This window comes from Hermetia illucens, chromosome 1 (assembly GCF_905115235.1).
Source record: "Hermetia illucens chromosome 1, iHerIll2.2.curated.20191125, whole genome shotgun sequence".
Lineage (NCBI taxonomy): Eukaryota > Metazoa > Arthropoda > Insecta > Diptera > Stratiomyidae > Hermetia > Hermetia illucens.
Genome location: NC_051849.1, coordinates 220,511,681 through 220,535,897, shown reverse-complemented (window position 1 = coordinate 220,535,897; position 24,217 = coordinate 220,511,681). Strand labels below are relative to the sequence as shown.

Genomic DNA, 24,217 nt, shown 5'->3' with positions numbered 1-24,217 from the left:
TAGGAAAATTACAAATCTTTTCATATCTGATGTGTCTGGATTCCGGTCTTCAACTTGTTTGTCTACAATTAAGTTCCCAATACCTAATCATATTATGAATCCTAAAACTTAAACCAAAAATTAGCTCTAAGGATTTGCCGTAAATTTCAAACGCACCGCCTAAGCTATCAACCCCGCCAGCCTCTGACAATCCAATTGCCGACTCACATGCAGTACGAGAATCGCAGTACAAGAGAGTGTATCCGCCATTGCAAGCAGCGTTGTCAGTTTTTATTCGATTCGATGTAAATTATTACAAATAACTTGTTTTGTGTCCTTGTTTTTATTTAAAAATGCATAATTGAGTGTTGCTCATGTCGATCCCGATGCGGATAAAAGTGTAAGTGGGTGCAATCAGTGCTTTGCGCGTATCAATTTTGGTGTAGTAGAAAAATTCACAACAGCGAGTGACCTTGGCTCCATTGATGAGAAGGGAAGCTGTCAAAATGCCTGGAGTGGACTTGCCATTTGACAAATAAAGAAATTACGGGCATTGTAGGACTTGGCGGTAACAGGAAGGATCCTCGCCTTTGGGTCGTTTCCTCTGGACATTATTGTGCTCTTTGTTATTTCAGGATAGTTTTCAACTGCAAATGGCTTTAAGCTTTGGGTAATCTTGCAACAATGCGTCGGTACTCACGTATATGCGAATGGGATCGTAGGTTTATCAACAGCGAAGGGGTGGAAATGATCTATTCTTTGAAGATACAAATTTGCCCTGAATTCCGATAGTCGCGTATCTATCAACATGCGACGCGGGCTTCCCGTCTCATTCCTTGACGAATATTACGGTCTGGGAAGCATATTGACTTTATGCTTGTACATTTGTTGTTATTCACACTTTCACGGAAACAGTTGGCACCAGCACCAGGCGGAAATATACGCCATAGACAAATGTGCCTCCTTTAATCTGCAAAGGAACTACATGGGGCAGAACATAGCTATTCTCACCGATAGCCAAGCAGCGATCAAGGCACTTAGGTCCAACCAGGTGAACTCTAAACTGGGACTGCCTTGAGAGACTGAATTCACTCGACTCGTCCAACAAGGTCTGGATACTTTTGGTTCCAGGCCATGCTGGGTTGGAAGGCAACGAGGCAGCGGACGAACTAGCCAAGAAGGGAGCAGGGACGCCTTTACACGGGCCAGAACCCTTCTGTGGAATCGGAAACGTTTTCATGGCTATGAATCTAAGAAATGAAGAAGAACGGTTGAGGGAACTATACTGGGCGGACCTACCAGGGATGGAGCAGTCCAGGGTGCCTATTCGGGGATACGAACCCATGCGCACAAAGGATTGCTTAAACCTCACCAAAAAGAACCTCCGAATCATAGTGGGAATTCTCACTGGTCATTGTCGGCTGAACTACCACCTAGGGAAGCTAGGGATATCTACGGACACTGCCTGCAGGTTCTGTGAGGAGGAGGACGAAACCTCTATGCACGTCCTGGGACAGTGTCCGGCACTTGTGCAAAGTAGGTCGATACATCTGGGAGAACACTTAATACCAGATGCAAAGCTGAAACTTCTGGAAGTGGGGAACATACTAAAGTTCCTAACGGTTACAGGCCTGCTTGAGATACTATGATCAATAGGTACACTATAACCAGTAAAAGGGGCACATTGGTTCTTCAAGGACGCGGTGCGACTTTCCCTTAACAGAATAATAATAATAATCGTTGGCACAGCAATCCAATCGGATCAGGGCCTTGAAGTGTGTTGGAGCACTTCATTCAAGCCCATGACGGTATGCTACAGGATTACAGTACCCTATAGGAGGCAATGTAGTCAGCATTGCGTTCGCCCCAGATTATTACCCTGATTTGATTCAGGTACTCATTCACAGCTGAGTCGACTGGTATCCTACGTCAAATCACGATACAAATTCCACAGCCACCAGTGAGATTTCAACCGCGACCTTCCATACGATGGCCTTGTCCTCTAACCACTCAGCTATACGAACACAATTATAGTTGTCTAAAATAATGACGAGATCTCCAGTAGGAAAAATGTTCCTTTAAGCTGAATAAAAAATAGCTGACAGCTTCGTTTAGGACAGATGCAACTCTTCAGATGCTGCCTTCATCTACTTCGGAAGGAGCTTGGCCGGAAGCAGATGCATGTTGCTTGCTCTGTTTTTATTGATTCACCAACATAACATGTCACTGAATCATAACGAGCTATAGATCCCGGGCCTACTTGACCTGAGCCTAGACAACTATTCACTTAATTTCAAATTGAATCTTTACTTATATGGTTTCATTTGCCACACTCGTCTGCTATCCTCTGCGGTAACACTTGTGCCCTCGGTTAAATTGGTCTGCCACGATCCGAAAAGTAAAGTTCGTAGTGTGTCAGGCATATCGAAACCGCTTGGTATTTCTATCGGTGTTCATCAAGGAAGACGGAACTACTTCACACGGAGTAATCGTTGTCGTGTGAAGTAGGCCTTGTCGGCTCAATTGATTTTTAAAGCCACCAAAGAAATCAGACGATCAGCAATTTAAGCTTCCATACAACTTATGGATCCACTTCGCATTCAGAGCAAGTAATTACAGCTTAAAATTTTGCTCAAGAAAGTCCTTTTATTGTTCCACAACCAACCAACCATCCACTATCACCGTCATCCTCGTCCCAACCAAACCTTATTGCGTCGACTACCTCTAGGATTTTCCTCCATTAGGTCATTCGTCAATCGTGATGGGCGACAGACCCTCGCTGTCGACGTAAACAAGGCTGCTAATTTCTAGGACCCCAGCGGTGGCAAGGTGATCAAGGCTACCGTCGATTCCGGAATCTCAGCAACCTGTCACAAGCTTAGCAGCTTCGGGACCATCAATTCCGGAGCTGCCGCCAAACCTACAATCGAACATCACATTTCCCCCTCAACTGCAAACGAATGAAGTACTGAACAAAGCAATTTTAGAGAAATTTATTTATCCGTTTCGGTTAGGGTGCCACCGTTTTGGCGGCGAAACTCGGGGGGCGTGGTTTTTCCAATTGAAGGCACAATTAGCGCTGGCGGGCGTCACCACGGTCGCCACTAAATTCAAACACGCGTTAATCGGCGTAGACGAGGCGTCCGTCGCACTCGCTGCTGACGTGCTGAGTGAGCGCCTCTACGCCTGACTGAAGGACCAGCTCATCAGACGCTTGTTCGTAAGTGAGATAGCTTGAATCACTTGCTGACAAATTTAAGGCTTTGCGGCCACACGCCCAGCCAGCTGCTTCGGAAAATACAGCAGGCTGGGGACAAGGTCGGCGCGAAGCTCAAAGTCCTTCTGGCTTCATCTACAGCCAGAGGACATGCAGGCCATCCTAGTGTGTGCAGACGGTGGTTCTCTTGAAGTGTTGGTCGCAACTGCGGCTAAGATGAACGCGCGCACCGTAGTCGCGGAGGTGTCCCGCCAATTTGCCGACGTGATGAAATTTCGGAGACAATTGGCCGCGCTTACAAACAATGTGGCCACACTAGCGGCGGCGGTAGATGCTTTGCGTTCGAGAGAGTGGTCCCGAACTCGTTCAACGGTCGCCTCGTGAAATGGGTGTTCGGGTAGCCGCGCGCCGCTGTCCACTTCACACTCCATGGTGGCTGGTACCACCGTAGGTTTGCGAGTAAAGCCCCTTAATGTACCACTCCATATATTTTTAAAGCGACTCCAAAAAATTGACAGACGCGGTGACCTTTACCCGAAGTGGAGAAAATATTTCAACCTGCTCTATCAACAATACTTTTTCCATTATTTTTGAGGATGTTGCCGATCCACGCATTCGCGCGCTCTTTCAAAAAATATCGCAACATTACTACCGAATGTAGTTTCTCTCAGCCAGTTAAGTATGATGTCCAGCATCGCATCAACGCTACTGGTTCCCTAATCTTCTCGAAAGAGTTTCCTCCACCACAGAAACTTGCCTTTGCACGAAAAGACATTGAACAACTACTTAAGCAGGATATATGCAGATCTTCCAGCAGTTTGTCATCTCCACTGTATTAATCACTTCTGATATTTCCTTGAAGGTAGGCCGTTCACCTTGTTCACGGACCATAAGCCTCTGACTTTTGCCTTATGGCAAAAGCCCCACGAAGCGTCCGCTCGCCAACAGCGGCACTTAGCTTACATCAGCCAGTTCACATCGGACATTCAAAATTTTTCGACAATCGCTGTGGCCCAGAAGGATGACGCAGTTCTTCAGAGGCTGCACTCGGACTGCAAATACAAGTTGAAGAAGTTCCCTATCTTCGGCTCACATTTCTCTATCCATTGCGGGATCTCTGAAAAGGGATCTAGGCCATATATTCCGGCTGCTTTTTTTAAGGAAGTGTTTCGCTCGGTGCACGATTTTGCGCATCCTGACATTTGGACAACGAATCGGTTAGTCTCCAGCAAGTATTTCTGGCCGTCCATGAACAAGGACGTGAATTCTTGGGCTAGAGACTGCATCGCATGCCAAAGGTGTAAAGTCACTAGACATGCTAGGAAGGAAGTAGGTGTATTTTCTAGGTCGAAAAGACACTTTCACACCAAACACTATAGGCTCTTTGTGAGACTCGCATGGCTACAAATATTGCCTCACGACCTTTGATCGGTTTACGCGGTGAGTGGAGGCAATATATCTGAAGAACTTAACAGCACGTTCATGTAAGTGGATTTCGCGGAATAGGTGATTTGAACGTCAGCGGACAGCTGCTTACAATGTGCAGTTCAATGGGATGCTAAAACGTTGGCATCGGACACTGAAGGCAGCCATAATGGCATACGATGAGCCGTCCTGGTCGGAAGTCTTGCCTTTCGTTCTGCTTGGCTTCCGTGCAGCCGTCCGCGAAGAGTTTGCTGCTAGCATTGCTAAGCTGGTGTACGGAAAGTAGCTTCGAATCCCTGGCGATCTGGTTCTCGACAAAAGAAACGGCCTTGGAAAGACCGGATTCCTGCGCCTGCTTCGAGAGGCCATTCCTAAATTAAAGCCACGTCCGCCATCTCATCACATGCAGCCAGCGGAAAACATCTTGGGGAACTTGAAGCTTGCACCCTTGTTTTGGCGAGGACTGATGCCCTCCGGAAACTGCCACATTCACCATACGAAGCCCCATAAAAAGTACTCTAAATAATAGGCTGGTTTAAATAAAGTAAGCTGATGTTAGTTTTTTAGAGTAGTACATCCTGTATGTTGCTCTGTTCATCCAATTCTTCTTCACCGGATCTAGTCCACTCATTTCGAATTGGACAGAAGAAAAAGAAATTTTAAAATTAGCAGCACAAAATATATTTTTATGCAAATGAAAGTACATATCTACAATTTCACGTGACTGACTACACACTTAACCAATAATGAAACCGCAACCCATCTTAAATTGTCCAGTCTTCTGATTCAATAATCCGCTTAGCGAAAACGAAAATGGCATCGGTTTCAGACGCTTCTCTAACACCGAACATACATTGCAATTCGTATCAACAGTTCCCCGAAAAACTAAGTCGGCTTTCGGCAAATCAATCTGATAGCCAATTGCAGTGCATGTCCCGCGAACCTCGAAGTTACTGCTGAATTCTACGCCAATCTTGAGCTGATGGCTTGCCTGTTTAAAATACGATATATGAAGTCCACTTCCACCAATAATGGCCGACACAATGCTCGAATCACTTTTGTAGCGCGATGCCAAGTTAAATATGGTTAAATATCCAGACGGTAAGAATGGATTGTACTGGTAGCCTAATTCCCCGCCAAGGGCCAGGTTTCTGGTTAATGATTGTAAGTATTGGCAAACGACAATTCCCGATGAGTTTTTTAAATTAATGTTAGATAGACCGAGGGAGGCAGAGAATGCTTCACCTATGTAATCCGTCACAATTTGGCAATTTATGACATGGCTCCCGGAGTATTCGACGCCGGTCTTCACCCGAATTTTGTTGTTGATACCATGCAAGATGTTCGCCTGCATATTACCGGACTTTTCAATTTCACCTGAAATTTCAAGACATTGATCAATATTATTTTTATCTCAGGGATTTGGATATGGAAATGCTTACGCAGGTCAATGGAGAAGAACGAAAATAATCATCAGTGACCTATAGTGAATTAATTGAATCCAGTAAATTGATGCTTTTATTTACTACACCTTGAAGTTATTCAGATACAGATACCTCTTCTTTTCCTTCAGCCTTTGTCCCGCTCACAAGCGGGGTCGGCTGGTCGTGATCGGTTTCACCATTCGGCCCTATCAAATGCCTGATATGAATGCAGTCATCCAGCGTATCAAGCCACCTTGTTCAGACCAATCTTGACAAGTGACCATACCATCGAAGACACTACTCTCGCAATTTTTCCACAATTGGTGCAACCCCATATCGATCGCGAATATCCTCATTTCGGATGTGATCAGAACGTGTCACGCCACTAATCCAACGCAACATCTTCGTCTCCATTACCGCAAGACGCCGTCCATTGTCTTTTATAGTCGGCCAACACTCAGAAGCATAGAGGGCGACAGGGCGGACGACATTGCGGTAAATTTTAGATTTGAGACGTTCGTTGATACGTCGATCACACAGAACATCAGTTGTGGAACGCGTCTTCATCCAGGTTGCGGTAATGCGTGTTGACCCGGGGTATTTAAATCGCTCAGTTCTGGGCAGGTCATCATCTGACAGTGATTGTATTTGTTTCAGGGGGCGGTGGTCAAAAATTCAGTTTTAATCAGATTCAATCTGAGATACAAATACCTTAAAAATCTATTAATAATAATATTCAACTCTCTGTCATCAGTGAGAAAACCCGACACAAAAAGCCATTAACTGTGACTCCTGTGACTTCCCTTCATTCTTTTCTTGGCTTAATCTTAAGAAAGCAGCATTTCTAACGACCGAACCCACCGAAACCGATACAGTTACTATCAATAAAAGCAACCTCGGAAGTGTACGACTTAAGTACCTTGGGTTAATGCTAATAGTCGAGGCATAAAGTAAAAATTGATAAACCCGATCTAGATGAGAGAATCCCAAACCACTCTCTATGTTCTCCACAAGAGTAACTGGCAGCAGCAAGGGAACTTGTGAGCTTTGCTGCTCAGGTCTAAAGACGGCCTATTTCGAAGATACTTATTGAAGGAGCTGGCATCTACTATCTACCATTGCATAGATTTAACTAAATAAATGAACCAACTACGAAATTAGGTAACTACCACTTACCCAGAAATATTGGATATGAATCCTGTATGCTGGTTCCCTTTCCGCCCACATATGTTGCACCAAAACGATAACAACTCGATCCACGTTCCGAAAGCAATCGTAGCGTATGTGAGATTTGAAAGTGATTACTCAAACATCTTGTGAAAATCACGCGGGCACCTTCAAAGAAAACAGGCATCACATCCTTGCACTCCTTGTGAATATCCTCAACCGTGCCGGGATTATCCAATTTATAGATTTCATCGAAATTTTGTTGTAAATCTTCTCGTGATCTATCCGTAGAAGATAGATACGCACCACTTGAAAGTAGATATGGTGATGGCGTCTGAGAGCTTGAAGGATTGTATTCGAGATTTTCAAGATGAAACTTTCGATAACTGGCATGATTTTGTTCTTTTGGTGCGGATTTTAACGAGTTTCCCATTATTCTTGCCTAGTTTACTGTGTGCCAATTAATATAAAGATATCCTCACACAGTTATACGTCAATTAAAAACGACTTTTTGTGGGAATGACTACTAGATCAAAAATTAATTTTATTTGTTCTGTTGGTGTTAACAGATTTTGATACGAATTTGGTTTCTTTTGGAGACGTTAACGACATGATTTAATAAAACATGTTTTCCCTTATTTTGTAACACCCACTTTCATTTCTTTGCCATTAATTCGTTAATATTCAGTCCCAAAGGTCGCTAGATTTGAAAACGAATTATTATTATCTAAGCGGCCGACTGGCTTTCGTAAGCTCTAGAAACAACTATAAACCCGTGTGGGATTTTTACTTACTAAATCCACCTTCTAAATTCTGTCCTCTTTCCCGCGGAACCAGCGCAGAATATTACGTTGCGAGATGGACATAACTCTAGCCTCTCTCTTCACCCATCGATTTCATTCGTAACCGCACCTTTCTCAAGCTGCATTGAATCCGCTGAACCGCATTCCAGTTCACTTGAGCCGCAAGCATTTTTCTGATTACACTTTTTGGAGTTACCAATGTCTCCCATAGACCCTTCCTTTCTTCTGTGAATCCAGGACAATGGACGAAAACATGCCCGGGTTCTTCGGAATATCGTCGCAGCTGGAACAGTTAGGTATGCAGGGCAGTTGCCCAAACGGACGCTGCGCAAACAGTATAGAGCTCACAACTCTTAACTGTTTGCAGCCTACGTGTGCAGCGCGTCCCCAGCATGACATCATCCTTGCCAGAGCCATACCGACATCATGCTTGCCAGGGCCATGCTGGCATCAGACGCCTTAATGCAAGCATGTTTTAAATTCTACTCGAACTCTAACTTCGCACCAATCGTCACTCTAATGTACTCGATTGCTGCTTTTAAATTGATGATTTGGTTCCCCATTCAGATATTAGCACCCGTTTTGCTCACCGCAAATGTCAGACCTGTGAATGAATATAACTCTACAACTGCGAAATGCAACGATAATCTCTGCTATGTCATCGACCTAACCCACTATTATAGGGGCTCGCTAGCAACTGGAATGTTAAGGTTATCATCATCATTATCATCAACGGCGCAACAACCGGTATCCGGTCTAGGCCTGCCTTAATAAGGAACTCCAGACATCCCGGTTTTGCGCCGAGGTCCACCAATTCGATATCCCTAAAAGCTGTCTGGTGTCCTGACCCACGCCATCGCTCCATTTTAGGCAGGGTCTGCCTAAGGATATCATTATACACGATATTCCACAATAGTGATCCAAGCACACAGCACTGTAGTACACCCGTCGAGACAATGTATTCCCTGGTTCCAGATCTCTCTACCTATCCACAAGGGCAGTTAAGTAGCTGGGTGTACCAATCGCCGCCTGGCTTCCTCATAAAGTTCCAAGTTCTGTACATCGCTTCGCCCGTAACCAGTTGGATGCCATCGACGGTTGATCTGCCCATACGGAAGCCGAATTATCGGTCTGTTAAGCCTCCCAGACTACACCCGGGAGCAGTCTTTTATACATTATTCACTCCAGCATTTTCACCAGTGTCCAATAGACATATAGGTTTACAGAAGATGGTGTACCAAGTTAAGGCAACAACACTAGCCTTTGACGTTTCCATATCTCTATTCTATCCACCAAGCATACTTCAAACAGTTCTACAAATATGTCCGGCCTCGACTTAACAGCCAGCTTAAGGGCTTTGTTTATATACCGTCAAGACCCAGTGCTTTGTTGTTTCCCAGCCTGCTGGAATTCTTCAGTATTTCCTTAATCGTCACTGGGGATATTACAGCTACATTTAAAAGACTCCGGAGACTATTATGCAGTATGTTCTCTTGGGAAAACAAATCTTGAACAATTTACAGTAGAAGACCGGGACATGGAATTTGTGGAGTTGCCTGATCTTTGGATCTCTCCCCGGTATTCGCTTTCTCATGTGTTTATATCCTGCTCTCCGGAGAGTTGTTTGAAGTAGCACCTCTTGCTTCGCTTCCATCTTTTTGAAATTACCCGGAACAGCTTCGTTCTACGTTCATAGCGTTATTCATTACTACTGCCAAGGAAGCAGCCGCATATAGCAGGGTGGACTTCACCAGCCTTGCAACTCTTCCCCTATCCCGGCAGTAGGCATGATCCTTATTAGAGATGAGCTAGCCTCCGCGAATAGTCTAAGAGCTCAAGTTAGCTTATCATCACTCATCATTGTCAAGTATGTAATGATCGATTTTGCGTTACTTTCCCTGGCAAACGAAATGAAGCATTCTATCGTACACGAAAAAAAGGCGTTAGATAAGGAAACGATTTATCGTGAATTTCCCCCTTCGATCATGACACGAGCACGAGTTTTCTAGCTTCAAGCACTCAGACGATCCGCTATTTTTTCCTCTCTATTTTAACTTCGCGTCTTCTCTTATATTTTTTCACAGTTTTCGCAACATTCTTGGATTTCAGATTCATCGTGGGGCGAAATGAACGCACCATGATACCCAAACACATAAATTTTTGTGTATGACGTAAGAGAAGTCAGCGAAACTGACCCATATTCCCGAGCCTATAGGCACACGAGCTCATGTTGGCTGAATGTTTCAGTGGAACTGCACGGTCCATTTCCACCACTTTTCGGAATGTCTCATCGATCATAGTCCAAAACTTTCATAGTCAGTAACCCCCTCGATATCCAACCTAAGTATTCAGAACCAATTAATGGAGCAAAAATACTTCCAAGCCAACCTGAGCTGGAGGGACGAAAACCAATCTGACATCTAGTATGCTCCAATTTTGAGCTAAATATCAACAACCATAAAACCGGATTGATACCCATACTTTGGGTAGAAAACAGAATAGGGTAAAATGTGAAGATCATACCCGCGGAATTTTTGAGTTTTCGGTAGCAAGATCAACCTCTGCTTCTCCCACTGAGCGGGAAATACTCCTTCCACGACGCAAGATTCATATATACTTATGAGCCACTTGGGCCTGGGCTTAACAGTTAACGGAGCATTTTTATCTCCGATACATCCAGGTGAGGTCTGAGGAGGTCGGACACCTCCTTATGAAGTGCAGGGCCGTCTCTTCTTCTTTAGATTGGCTGCATATGGCTCTGACCGCCACTCCGATTTTTTCCATGTGGTAGTTTAAGGAGCAGTATTCCGTTAAAAGCGCTACTTTTTTTCTTCTTCTGGATACCTGGTGAAGCCGTTGATGATTTGGCCCTTTTCTACGCACGCGCTCTCTGACATATTATGTTGGTTAGCACATGCTTCTGCAAAGTGGCTAAAATCAAAGCGTGTCGAGAACTATTACAGATATTTTTTCCATGTTTATACATGGCATTACCCTTTATATGTATATCTGGTCCGCAATGATCTACTTAAACGTCGCTTCCGCTGGTAAATCAATAATAGTGCTCTGGGTACCTCCAAATACCTTTCACATCTTTTGGCATTTCATTTTATATCGCTAGGATTGAATTGTATTTTCAGCACGTGTAGTACTGGAAGATCGCGTCGGATCCAAGGGACTCATCTGGCTCTTGCCACGAAGGTTACCTATTCTTTTTCTTCAGCCTTTGTCCCGTTCGTTCGGGGTCGGCTCGTCGTGATCGGTTTCGCCATTTAGCTCTATCGAATGTCTGATCTGATTACAATCTTGAGGCTTTTAAATCCCCATCCAGCGTATCAAGCCACCGTTCTCTCGGCCTGCCTTTTGGTCGTTTACCATCGACTTCGATGTTACCTGGTACCATGGAAACCGGGTCCACTGAAAACTTGTGTTCCAGGAGATATGCTCTCTGTCTGGTTATTTGTGTTTGGTCTCCTTGTGAGAACGTCATGGTATTTGTAATAATGCGCGTATCGCGGGCAGAGCTCCTTGTGACCTCGAGTGTGGAGTTGCGGTGTACAACTCGGGCGCCATACCCATTAGCTGCGGTAGCGGTGTTAGATAGGCCTCGCATCCATTGGTATCAATCCTGAGCCTGCACTTCATAAATCAGTATTACCATGCTAGCCACGATAGGGTACTGACGGTGGTCGTCAAATCAATCTGCGTCCAAAGAAGGCCGTGGGATTATGTCTACATGGCAGGTACTCACGTTAAACCCCCGGGACCTTCATGACCTCTTGGCGCACCCCAGATATCTTCCGCAAAGTAACTTCAACTAGGTTATTCGTTTGTTGTCTCCTGTCTTTCAGACTTTTTTTCAGCTTGCTTACCCTACGTCTTTTCCACGAAGATGTGAAAACTATCCGTTGTCTTCTTCTAGATCTGTTGAATTCTAGATCTCCTTTCTGTCTTTACGTGATACGGCTCACACTATTGCGCAAGCCATTAATTCAGGGTCCACTTTCATCTTTCAAAAGAAGTCGACTTAGGACATACCCGGGCGGAGTTTTCTTTTGGTAGAGGCCCCTAGTGACGCCATTGAGCAGGCCGTTTGAATATAAGCTGTATTAAGCTTAACTTAATGTAAATTTTACACATATTAGTACATAAAGTGAAAGCTATGGGAATGATGCAGTAAGTAGGGTGCAATTAATATATGTTAACCACATGGGATATTTTTTTTTTTTATGGATGGAGGTGGAAATCTTAGAAAGACGCTGCTGCGCCAGGTTGCAGCAGTGTGTGGGATTCGCACCCACTAAAACCACCCCCACTCTTCCGTCCCACCCCGCGGGACCACTGTGAAGTATTACTTATCGGAGGAGGCTCTGGTTCGCTATACCAGCTCGTCCATGTCACGTCTCTGTCGCGCCGCCTTCCGAGCTCGATCCAACTCCAGAAGTTTTGTCTGCACCACGGTTACTGCCTCATTTACCGCCATCCAGTTTTCCTCCGACTTCAGCATCTCTTCCACCAGGTTGGAGGGCTCGATGTCCGCCCCTAAGATGCTGTTCAACCTCCTTTTCTGCTGCAGAAATCTGGGACAATGGAACATAACGTGCCCCGGGTCCTCGGGTGTAGCACCGCACTCAGGACAGTTGGGAGACTCGTCCAACTCGAAGCGATGCAAGTACTTCCTATAGCCACCGTGTCCCGTAAGGAACTGTGTCAGGTGGTAATTCAATTCTCCGTACTTTCGGTTTACCCATTTCTCGATACACGGGATCAATTTATGGGTCCACCTGCCCTTGTCGGAGTTATCCCATCGTTGTTGCCACTTGCCACACAACTCTCTCCTGATGACTTTTCGGAAATCCGCATTCACCTCGGCCGGATTTGCCTTCCGTTTTTCGTAGAGCCAGTGTGCCTCGCTCGCTAGAAGATCTATAAGGATCATTCCTGCGATGACACACACTGCCTCCGTCGACGCCGTCCTAAATGCGCTGCACACCCTTAGCGCAATTGGCCGGTATGCCGAACTTAGCTTCCTCTGGTTGACAGCGTGGTTCAACGCTCCCGCCCAGACAGGGGCCGCGTATAGCAGGATCGACCTCACCACTCCCGCGATGAGTAGCCTGCGACTATACTTCGGCCCCCCCACGTTAGGCATTATCCTTGCAAGGGATGAGCTGGCATTTGCTGCCTTCTCTCGCGCATAATCCAAGTGTCCCTTGAAACTCAGCTTGCCATCGATCATCACCCCCAGGTATTTGACAACCGATTTTGAGACGACCTCACGATTACCAACCTGGATGGTAACCGTGTTGTCCTTCCTACGGTTGGTAATGAGGACCGCCTCCGTCTTTTCGTCCGCCAGGTCCAGCTTGGCCATTCGTAACCATGACTTGATGGTATGAATGGCTTCATTTGCATAAAGCTCCACGTCCTCGGGATGCTTTGCAATTGCAACTACCGCCAGGTCGTCCGCAAAACCAATCAGCGTTGTCTTCTCCGGCACGCGAAGGCCAAGCACTGCGTCGTACATTATGTTCCACAGCAGCGGTCCCAATACAGAACCTTGAGGCACACCTGCTGTCACAATGTACTCCTTCGGCCCGTCGTCCGTCTCGTACCAGAGAAGTCTGTCCGAAAAGTAACTCTCGATGAGCCGAGCCAAGTAGCTAGGAACATCCAGCTTGGCCAAAGCGCCCTTAATCCAGCCCTAGTTGGCTGAGTTAAAAGCATTTTTGACGTCCAGCGCCACCAGAGCACAGCATTTGCCCATGGCCATTGCATTTCGAGCCAATTCCACGACCTTTGCTATTGCATCGACCGTAGAACGGGCTCGCCGAAACCCATATTGCCGCTCTGAAAGACCACCGGCAAGCTCGATGAACGGGAGCAGCCTGTTGTATATCACCCTCTCCAATATCTTCCCCATAGTGTCTAAGAGACAAATAGGGCGATATGAAGAGGGCACGCCGGGTGTTTTTCGGGGCTTCGGTAGCAACACCAGCTTCTGCCTCTTCTACTGGGCGGGAAACACTCCTTCCGCCATGCACGATTCGAATGTGCTTGCGAACCACCTTGGTCTGGCTTTGACCGCCACCTTCAGAGCCCTGTTCGGAATTCCGTCCCCTTGCTGTCCCCAATACGTCTGCAGATTTTCCAAAGTTCCTCTTTGGTAACATCAGGGATCGAGAAGACGTCCTGCTGAGCTGCCAGCTCGGGTTCTCTTTCGTCCTGCTCCTGCTGCGGGAAAAGAGTTCTAATTATTTGCAACAAGAGCCGTGGGTATGTCACTTGAGGTAATTTTCGCGCGCGGATCTTCTTCATTACAACTTGGTAGGCTGTACCCCACGGATTCGTATTCGCCTCCATGCAGAGCTTCTGGTAGCATTCCCGCTTGCTTCTCCGAATGGCCTTCTTAAGGTTGCTTCGCAGACTTGGGATATTAAATATAAATGAAATGAGACTATCTTCCCATATTCTGAATTTATTCTACGCCCATATTTTTATTAAATCCTGTTCTTTTTTCAGTTCCAAAAAAACCTATAAAAGCATTAAAATTAACTTTGCTCAATGGATAATCAAATGAACCGGCAAATGCTTGAGCATTTCGAAATAACGAATGGGGAACATGATCAGGTTCGTAATCTCTGCATTATTCTATCATTTCTAAGCACTAAAAGCAAATAATACTCGAATTAGTTTACTGTACTTTTCGGCAATAAAGCTCTGCCAACTTCTCCAGAGCAAATATGATAATCCATACCATTTTTTTGTTGTCTCGTTTCTCCTAACTGCAGGAAATAGGTAAAATAACGAGCCTTAATGCTATGCGCGGGATTGAAAATGGCTCATTGCACTTCATAACTGTACCTCGGGACCAGGAGTATATTGATCATGTAAATATTAATTGTTGAAGAATAAAACAACAAAAATTGTCTTACCATTGTCCTTTTTCATGTAGACCCTCCTTAATCCGGAGTATATTGCGCAGTTTCCAAATGGGTTCATAGTCGATTTTATACCAAATGGTGAGGGGGAACAACAAACCCAGCAGATCATTGCTGATGCGGTGAACGCCGACCTAGCATTCCAAGGGGGAGGAAGTGGAAATGATGATCAGGATAGGAGGTTGACAGCGGCCCTTTTGCAACTGGTCAACAAACCATGTCATATAAAAATCGGAAATGAAACCCAAGTTATAGTTTCAAATAAGGTGGGTTCAAATCTAACATGAAAATCTTGCAGAAAAGAATTTTTTCTATAATGTTCTGTGTAATTTAGGATTTAACATTGTCCGGTCACGATAAAACAGAACAAATAAGTCATCATAACTTCAGTGCGGTGACCAATCAGCAGCAGCAGGTTCTGCAGAGTGAGACGATCAATGATTCTCATTTCAAAATTTACCAACAGCAAAAGCCAGCTCACGTTCAAACACCACCTCAGGTGAGTATCCTTTTTAATAGTTTACCTTTTCACATAATGGATTAAATTCAATGCATTTAAAGGCGAACCCACCACTTCCACCATTGACCCCTATTCGAAGGTTAGCTCGGCAGCGTAAGAATTCCGTCGTGAGTGCATCGTCTGATATTCAAATATTTCAGGTATGTGTGCTATCTTTTGATCAAACCGAGTCTGTTTATTTTGAGAAATAGACGTATGGGTGGCCAAAAATAAAGGGTTGGTATATTCATCGTCATAAATAACTGTGAAAGAAAGAATTAGTCATTTTAACTGAGATAAGGGAGAGAGCAGTGCAACGGAATAAGTTTTAAACGACCCTTCCATGAGAACTTTCTTGTATTATTCTCTTTCACCTTATTTTGATGCAGAATCCTGAAAAGACTCCCAAATCATTTTATAGGTGAACGAAATTAACATGGATGAAGAGATCGATAATCGCCAACGTCCACTAACTAAAAAGAGTCTTCCACATAAAAAACGAATCTCGAAGAAATTAAAAAACATCGACCGAATAGAGGCAGCTCCTCCACCGATCCGTCAAACTGTAATATATCAGGATATTCAACAAAATCCAATACAAGAAGTCGAGAATCAGTTCATCCCTCCACAACAACAATTTTCGTGTCAATTATGCGCGATTGTTTGTACCTCACAACTAGAATTTTTTGCACATTTGAAGGGCCATTACGAACCGCAATCAGTTGTAACTAATGTTTCGTCGATGCCAACGAAAGATTCTATTAGCAATGAGGTGCGTTGCTTTAGATTTCTAATTTTCTGAAAAATCGCGTGCCAGCTAAAACTCTTTCGTTCTTTCCGCAGGAAAATCTTGTCTTAAACCACTCGAATGAGGCAGACAATATTGAATTCACAGATTTTTCAAAGTCGGCTATGGATGACAAGTTAGAACAGCAAAATGAGGTCACACTGAAGAACCACAACGTGCAAGATACCTCACAGGATATGACGTCCCATCGGGACGAATTGCGAATTGATGAAGTAGAATTCAGTGATACTGAAGATATGTTGGAGGGCATCAGAGGCGTGGTGGACAAAGTACAAGAATCTGTTGGGAATGATTCGAATGACGGAAACGATTGGTACAGCAGCAATTCATTAAATGGGAATATTGTTTATAAATCGGATGAAAACAATCAGAATCTGAACTCGTCCGTGGACAATTTTTCTATGTTTTTCAAGAATAATTTGGATAAAGGTGGTGATAATCAAGAGAGTAAGTATTTTATCATTTTTCGGATCATGTAATTTCATGTACCTTAGCTTACCTTTCGAATAATTACTCTGCAAATCTTGGGAGTTATGTTTTGTGCGCATCTGTTTACAGCTCTTCAAAAAATTATTGGCTTTTATTTATCTACATCATTTGTTTTTCTCAACTGACAAAACTAAAATATGGATCACACAAAAATTAGCCATTTTCCTTCTATGGACCCTCGGTTTAATGTTCATTCATCAAGTGCCAGTTACAAGCATCTACAGTAAGAAAACTATGCACAGGAAGTGAAACTGCCTTGCAAACCTCGAGTTTTTATGGGACAAAAAAGATGGTGCCCTGTGGACGGGGTCTTTCACTCAAAGGCGCAGTTTCATTCACGTTGAAATATTGGTTTTCGTTTTTTTTGGTGTCCTGAAGGAGTTAGTGCGTGTGATTGCATTTGGTATAAAAGTTTTCTAGCTAAGTGCCAAATCAATCGTGGAAGGTATTCGAATTTTTAATGATTTTTAACTTATCGCCTCAATTTACACATAAGATTCCCGATTGCGCAGAGTAAAACAAGCTTCAATACATATAAAAGATGTGGAGAACGTATTCCGACCTTGATTCGGCTTTGAACCGAGTGGTGCATCCTTTGTCTCGCTCCCCTACAGTATTCCTGATCTCCGCCAAGATTCAATGTCAATCAGCTCCAATTGATGCTTATGCTTATGTTTCCGCTCCTAAGCGCGCATTGTCACAGGAGCTCGCCACTCAAGTGACGTGATTGATAGGGAAGATCCGCAACGAACCACATCCTCAATCGATGCTTTCCCTGGCTCAGATATGCAATGAGGAGCGGTCTTTGAGGTTTCGCTCCTACCTGGCATCCTGAGGCCATTATATTGAAGAATGCCATGGAAGTCACGGATGATCAGCACATCGTCCACCCCAATTCCAAAACTTGTTTGCATCATGTGTGCAGGAAAACTATCCAAAAAAAAAAAACAGACGGAGAAACATCCATTGAATTGCTCCCCGTCGCAGAGTATAAGATAACCAACCGAAGGAATGCGGCATAGGACATAGGGGCACTTGCTTTTGGGGGAAAAACATGCAATTTAAAACTTGAAAGATGAAGTCAAGTCCACGTGGAGCCGAATCGGAAACAATATTCGGCACACAAAAACGAAGTGGGGAGCCGGAATAGACTATCTTCCACTGATTCAAGACTCCGAACCAAATGTTGGGCTATGAACCTAGGAAATTTCCGGCCCGACGTTGGGCGCCGTTTGTAATGATATAAGTGGGATTAGTCGATGGCCAGAAAAACATCCTGAGTGGTCGAAGACGACCAGAAAACCTGAAAGACAAAAGGCGAAATAGACCGTGAGGGTCCGCCGGTAAATAGGAGGCCCTCCGGATGAGTGTAGAAAAAATATGCAGGGGAAAGCGAAGGTCCTCCTTTCTAGGCTCGCCAAAAACGTGTAGCAGACACCCCTCGGGTGATCGCCACGAGATTGCATACGGTAACTGACGAAGGGGACCTCCCCTATCACTCAACTTCCCGTGGGGATGGAATTGAAAATTTAATCTTTACCAACAATTTGAATGGAAAAACATTAATATTAACCCCACCAGTTGGGCACATTACCTGAAGATTTGCATGAAGGACTTTTTTTTTGTTAGAGTTAGGAACACGAAGTGTGTGTGCCCTCGTTTCATCTATGTGAAGTAGTATCTGGCTTTTCATATGGATGGATATGGGAAGATAACCTCAGGAATTCCAATCGTTTCTAACTATTGAGTCCTAAACTTAGAGTCTCGGCAGAGCTTTGAAAACAATTTTTTTTTGTTTGGAGTAGTGGAGGAGAATGCGTTTACGCACAGAGTGTTGAACTCCCGCAACAGCACGCTGTGGGACAGCCAACTAAACACCTCCCTGTCATCAGAGAACTAGCCTGAAACCGTTTGACACATTACTTCGGGCTAGCCGAAGGGAGAAGAGGAAGGGAGTGTTAGTTCAGAGAACCCCTTGCCATCCGGTCCCTCTGTCGGTCGAGTTCAATTTCTTCGCACTAAAAAAAGCCCAAACAATGCGAAATACGATTCCAGCTACCAGCGCTATTCAGCATATCGCTGACAATGTTGTCGCGAGAGAACTCCTCTGTTCCTCTAAAAATCTGCTGACGAAAGCCATCTCATCTTTCACAAGAGAAAAAGTTGTGTTCAGCGTTATCCGCCACTCCATTGCAGAACACACAATTAGGAGATCGCGCCTTCCCAATCCTGTGCAGGTAAGACTGAAAACCTCCATGCCCGGTTAGAACTTGAGTAAGGAAGTAATCAATCCCATCGTGCGTTCGGTTCTGCCATGGTTGTAAATTGTCGAAGAGCCGCGCAGTCCATCTGCCTCTTGGCTCATTTCGCCAAGAGATTTGCCACTCGGTAAGGGTGCGTTGACGTTCTCCACGGGCAACCACCTGTCTTAAGTTTCCCCCTTACGGCGGTAGATAGCTTTACACTCCTTGGTAAGGAAGGCAACGGGATCACCATCACGCCTGGTTCTGAGGCGGTGGAATAAGCAGACCCTACTCGCAAAGTTCCCTGTCTCTGCAGTTGAACACGGCGCCTACGATGCTCCTCTTTGTCAAGAGCATCGGTCTATACCTCCGCGCCATAGCGCATAATCGACTGCGTTGCTTCCATAAGGAGACGTCTACTAGCAGATATAGGGCCCCCAACATTCGCCATTAGCCGACTTAAGGTCGAGACTCCAGCTGCAGCCCTGTCCGCTGCTTTGATTTACTCAAAGAAGCTCATCTTCGAGACGAGCATTAAAACAAGGTATTTAACCGCTGGTTTTGACTCTATAGTCAACCCGCCAATCGATATGGGACATTCTCTTTCTGGTCAAGATGACTACTTCAGTATTTTCCAGCGCAAGACTGAAGCCATGAGCAGTCCCGTCGCTTACCCGTCGCATCAATATGCCAAGTCTGCTTTGCGCTTGTTCAACAGTGCGTCCGGCAAAAAGTGCCGCAATATCATCTGCATAACCGACCAGGCGCGATTCTTCGGGCATATCGAGTCTCAGCAGACTATGTTAGGGAGCGTTCCAGGGGTCCGGCCCTAGGATGGATCCATGTGCTATTCCCAACATGATGTCCATCCTCCTCTGGTTCTCTAGGGTGACATCGATCAAGGAGCGGTCTTTCAGATAATCCCTCAATATCTGCAACAGATAGCTTGGCACGTGGAATGAGTTTCCTAATGTGCCTAGCATATCTGTCCATCTTACGGAAGTGAAGGCATTTCTGACATCAAGCGTTATGAGGAGCACTATCCATCGAGATCGGCGGCTGTTTGCCTCGGCTTGATGAACCGCATCCACGACCTCCATAACAGCATTCACTGTGGATCTCCCAGTTCTGAACCCGAGCTTCCTTGAAGATAAGTCTCCGGCAGCACAGATTGCTTCAGCGAGTCTACTCCTGATGAGCTTCTCGAGCACTTGCCCGGCCGTGTCAAGCATACACAGCGGTCAGTATGCAGACGACAGCTCCGGGTCTCCTTTTCCCTTGTTAATCAGCGCGAGTTTGGTCACCTTTCAGCGACAAGGAAAAACGCCCTCCTTGAAGCAAGCGTCGAACGCCGAAAGCAGCAAGTCTGACCGTTGACGGAACACCTTTCTTGTTTTTCATAGTGAGAACCGCTTCTTCGAGCTCTTTCATTGTGAAAAAGGGGCAATCTTCGAGGCTTGCTGCACTATTGACATCAACCTATGCGGGATGTCTGGAGAATAATGCCCGTACAATGCGGTCCATTTGGTCGGTACTTAGTATGCAGCTTTGCGGGTTTTTTTCCGGTGGACAAGCTTGTAGCCAAGTTCCCATGGGTCCTCATTAACCTCGTTGATCAGGTTCGGCCAGCCTCGAGTTTTGGCTTTATTTATCGCACTGCGGAGTCTCCTTTTTGCTGATCTATACTTTGCCTTTATAGCGAATGCCTCCTTGTTGGCGTGTAAACGTTGTACCAAACGGCGGAGCTTATTACACTCCCTCCATAGGTCGGCAATTTCTGCCATCTATGAGTACATAGAAGACTTGTTACGGCTTGGGCTCCTCCGGGGCATGGAAGCCTCACATGCTGTCGTTATCAGGTTCATCACTGAATTTATGACAGTGTTCGCAGCAACGCTACCACCCCCCGGTTCGCCCTCCAACGTAGCTTTGCCTGCTTTAAGAACTTCGACGAACTTCCCGGTGTTCACTCTTATGACATTCCACAGACAGGAGGAGCCTCGGGTTAGTGCACGCCGGTAAGTCGTGTTAACCACTTCGAACGCGATGTACTGGTGATAACTTGCCGAGAAGTCTTCCAGGACTCGCCACCATGTGAGGGATGTCTCCTTGGCACCTCAGGGAGAATAACTTTGTGAACTATCTTGACTAGTTCTGTAGTTAGTTTGCTCCGGGCACTCTTTGAGCATCGTCATTTTCAAATGAACGAGCGCTTCCCTGGGGGTCTTGTTGGACGTCGTTGATTCACCAGGTCTTACCTCCAGCATATCTTTGCCCCGTGAGTTTTTGAAGGGAGTTTTCGAATTATGACCCACTCCTAGTGTTGTTTCTGACTCCGACCGCTCCCTTTTTAGATGTAGCGGAATTAATTTCAAGAATATTTGTCTCATATATTTTTTATTCAACTTCAATTAACCATTTCAGTAATCCTTCCCGTGGAAGATAATGTACAGAAACTAACACCCGACGGTACTCATATTATACCTCAAGAAGCCTATGAAGTCTCTGAAGAAGCTGCTACCATTGTAGATGATCAGGATACGATGCCGACTGAAAGTGAAATTGACACGATGCTCATCGAAAATCATTCTGCGGAAGACAATAGTCAGAAACTGCTTCCGAAACGAACGAATCGCGTTCGTAAGCCCAAACCAAAACCAAAACCGATTGATGATGAGTTCTCTGAAAGTGATTTGCTGGACGACGACGGTTTATCTGGGGACGACGATGAGAAATACAAAAAGCAACGCCGGAAATGTACGCAATGTGATAAAGTTTTTAATTCCTCCAACGCCTTTAAGTATCATGAACTGTCGCATACGGGCGAGCGTCCACATCAGTGTGATATTTGCGGGAAAAGTTTTTTTGCACAAAGTGCTCTTAAGGTTCATATGCGTCTACATTCGGGTGCGAAACCCTACGAATGTGAGATTTGCAAGCGGGCATTTCGACAATGGGGCGATTTAAAGTATCATACGATATCGATTCACACAAATGAACGCAATTTCCAATGTGAATTTTGCGGGAAAGCATTCGCCAGGCGGTATTCTCTGGTAATTCATAGACGGATTCACACCAGCGAGCGAAACTATAAATGTGAGTTCTGTCCGAAATCGTTTCGCGCCAGTTCGTATCTACAGAACCACAGGAAAGTTCATACAGGTTAGTAATGCTAATATCACAGTTATCTTGTCCACAATAGTACATATTTGAACATTAAAAATATGGTTTTATCCAAACAGGCGAAAAACCCTATGCTTGTTCCATATGTGGGAAGAAATTCCGTGTAAGTGGAGACCTCAAGAGGCATACAAACATTCATGGACGAGAAAAGAAGAAAAAAGGAGGCGAAGGAGTGACTGCATCATCATCTAAGACTGATATTAGCAAAAAAGTAATTTTAAAGCCAACCAATGAGCAGATTATCCAATTCATGCCAAAGCCAAGCACATCATCGTCAGTAGATATGCAACAAATTAAGGCCGAGCCAAATATCCTGATGGATTTGAGTTTACTTCACGATGATGTAGGTTTTCTTCTTGCAGATATTAATTGATAAGATATAATTTAATTCAGATTGGCTCCATTCTTGTGTATAACCCATTTAACTCTCTGTTTTTATCTCTTCAGTTAAACCCAACCACACATCAATCATTGGTGAAAATTGAACAAGCAGTTCAAGCGAATGGTGCAACTAACAATGGAACAATAATATATTCAGATGGAGCTGTCGAGATATTCAAAACGGAAGTAGTTGATCGCTACTGACGAAGATACCGGTTGCGAACCAAGTGATAATTTTACAACTATACATAAAGAGGCTCAACATTTGGTTAAACGCGCAAGTGGATAGAATTCAACAACGAAATAAACTAGTGTCGGTGTAATGAGCAATTGTAAGTTCCAAATGGCGAGAGAGACTTGTTTGAGGGGATAAAATCATCATATATCATTTCGGGAACCACTTTTGGTATCCAAAAATGACCATATCAAGTGATTATAGTTGGGGAGTTACAATGTACAATCAGTTACAGCAGAATTATGCATTTTAAGAATGATTGGAGCCATGTAGTTGCGATCTTTTTTTTTTGGGGGTAGGGTAGGTGAATGGATTTACGCACACAGTGTTGGACTCCCGATTCGGTAGGTCGTCGGACTATCCAACTAAACACCTCCCCATCGTCAGCCTGGAACCGTTTGTCACATTACTTCGGGCCAGCCCCCGAACTCTCCCCCATTGCGGAGCCTTCAAATCAGGGAATTCCTTTCACCAACGGGAGGGGAGAGGAGGAAGGGAACTGTCAGTTCAAGGAGCCCCCTGCCATCCGGCTCCTCCACCGGTCGAGTTCTATCTCCTTAGCAACGAGAAGGGCCCGAACGTAATGGGCAACACGGTTCCACCTGTCAGCAGCCCTCAGCATCTCTTCCACAATGTTGTCTGGAGAGAGATCCCCTGTGTTTAAATAGAGCTGCTGACGAACCCCATCCCACCTTTCACAAGAATAAAAAAGTGTGGTGGGCATCGTCCACAACTCCATTGCAAAACACACAATCCGGAGAACGCGCCTTTCCAATCTTGTGCAGGTAAGACTGAAAACTTCCATGCCCACTTAAAAATTGGGTAAGGAAATAGTCAGTCTCACCATGCTTCCGATTCAGCCACGCACCTAAGTTGCCGATGAGCCGCGCAGTCCATCTGCCTCTAGTTTCACTTTGCCAAGAGAGCTGCCACTCGTCTAGAGTGTGTTGCCGTTCTTCGCGAGCAACCACCTCCCTTGGCTCATCTCCCTTGCGCTTGTATATGGCCTGACGCTGCCTAGCAAGAAGGGCAACGGGCATAACTCCCGCGATCACCATCACAGCCGGTTCAGAGACTGTGCGGTACGCAGACGCCACCCGTAAAGCTCCCCGTCTCTGTACTTGCGCGAGGCGTGTACGATATACCTTCTTATTAAGAGCGCCAGCCCATGCCTCTGCGCCGTAGAGCAGAACAGACTGCGTTGAACTCATCAGGAGACGTCGCCTGCTAGCTGTAGGACCCCAATGTTTGCCATTAGCCTACTTAACGCCGAAACTCCAGCCGCAGCCTTGTTCGCTGCTACTTGGATTTGCTCAGAAAAGCTCATCTTTGAGTCAAGAGTCAACCCGAGGTACTTTACCGCTGTTTTTAACTCGATTATCGACTCGCCGAGTGATATGGGACGCAGGGTCGGAATTCTCTT

The 24,217-nt window shown here is 45.2% G+C and overlaps 2 protein-coding genes across 2 annotated transcripts; one reads left to right on the top strand and one right to left on the bottom strand.

The window, feature by feature from the left end:
* The first annotated feature begins 238 nt into the window (after window positions 1-238).
* LOC119661501 (zinc finger protein 853) lies at window positions 239-23,195 on the top strand. The gene is made up of 11 exons (XM_038070868.1): window positions 239-379; window positions 14,538-14,645; window positions 14,807-14,905; window positions 14,971-15,222; window positions 15,291-15,455; window positions 15,518-15,616; window positions 15,877-16,227; window positions 16,299-16,710; window positions 21,420-22,157; window positions 22,238-22,521; window positions 22,626-23,195. Exons 2-11 carry the CDS (start codon window positions 14,580-14,582, stop codon window positions 22,761-22,763), a joined length of 2,604 nt encoding a protein of 867 aa, XP_037926796.1. The 5' UTR covers window positions 239-379; window positions 14,538-14,579; the 3' UTR covers window positions 22,764-23,195.
* LOC119661502 (mitochondrial import receptor subunit TOM40 homolog 1-like) lies at window positions 5,279-7,730 on the bottom strand. Its single transcript, XM_038070869.1, has 2 exons — window positions 7,222-7,730; window positions 5,279-5,998 (listed from the first exon to the last, which is right to left on the bottom strand). The coding sequence occupies exons 1-2, from the start codon at window positions 7,643-7,645 to the stop codon at window positions 5,358-5,360; spliced, it is 1,065 nt and encodes a 354-aa protein (XP_037926797.1). The 5' UTR covers window positions 7,646-7,730; the 3' UTR covers window positions 5,279-5,357.
* Window positions 23,196-24,217: the final 1,022 nt, after the last annotated feature.

Bases quoted from the DNA above. Each gene is read 5' to 3' on its own strand.
- LOC119661502 (XM_038070869.1), bottom strand. From the start codon at position 7,645: ATGGGAAACTCGTTAAAATCCGCACCAAAAGAACAAAATCATGCCAGT. The intron at 5,999-7,221 runs GTAAGTGGTAGT...TTGAAATTTCAG, and splicing joins TTCATATCCAATATTTCTGG to GTGAAATTGAAAAGTCCGGT.
- LOC119661501 (XM_038070868.1), top strand. From the start codon at position 14,580: ATGGATAATCAAATGAACCGGCAAATGCTTGAGCATTTCGAAATAACG. The intron at 14,906-14,970 runs GTAAATATTAAT...TTTTTCATGTAG, and splicing joins ACCAGGAGTATATTGATCAT to ACCCTCCTTAATCCGGAGTA. The intron at 22,522-22,625 runs GTAGGTTTTCTT...TTATCTCTTCAG, and splicing joins TGAGTTTACTTCACGATGAT to TTAAACCCAACCACACATCA.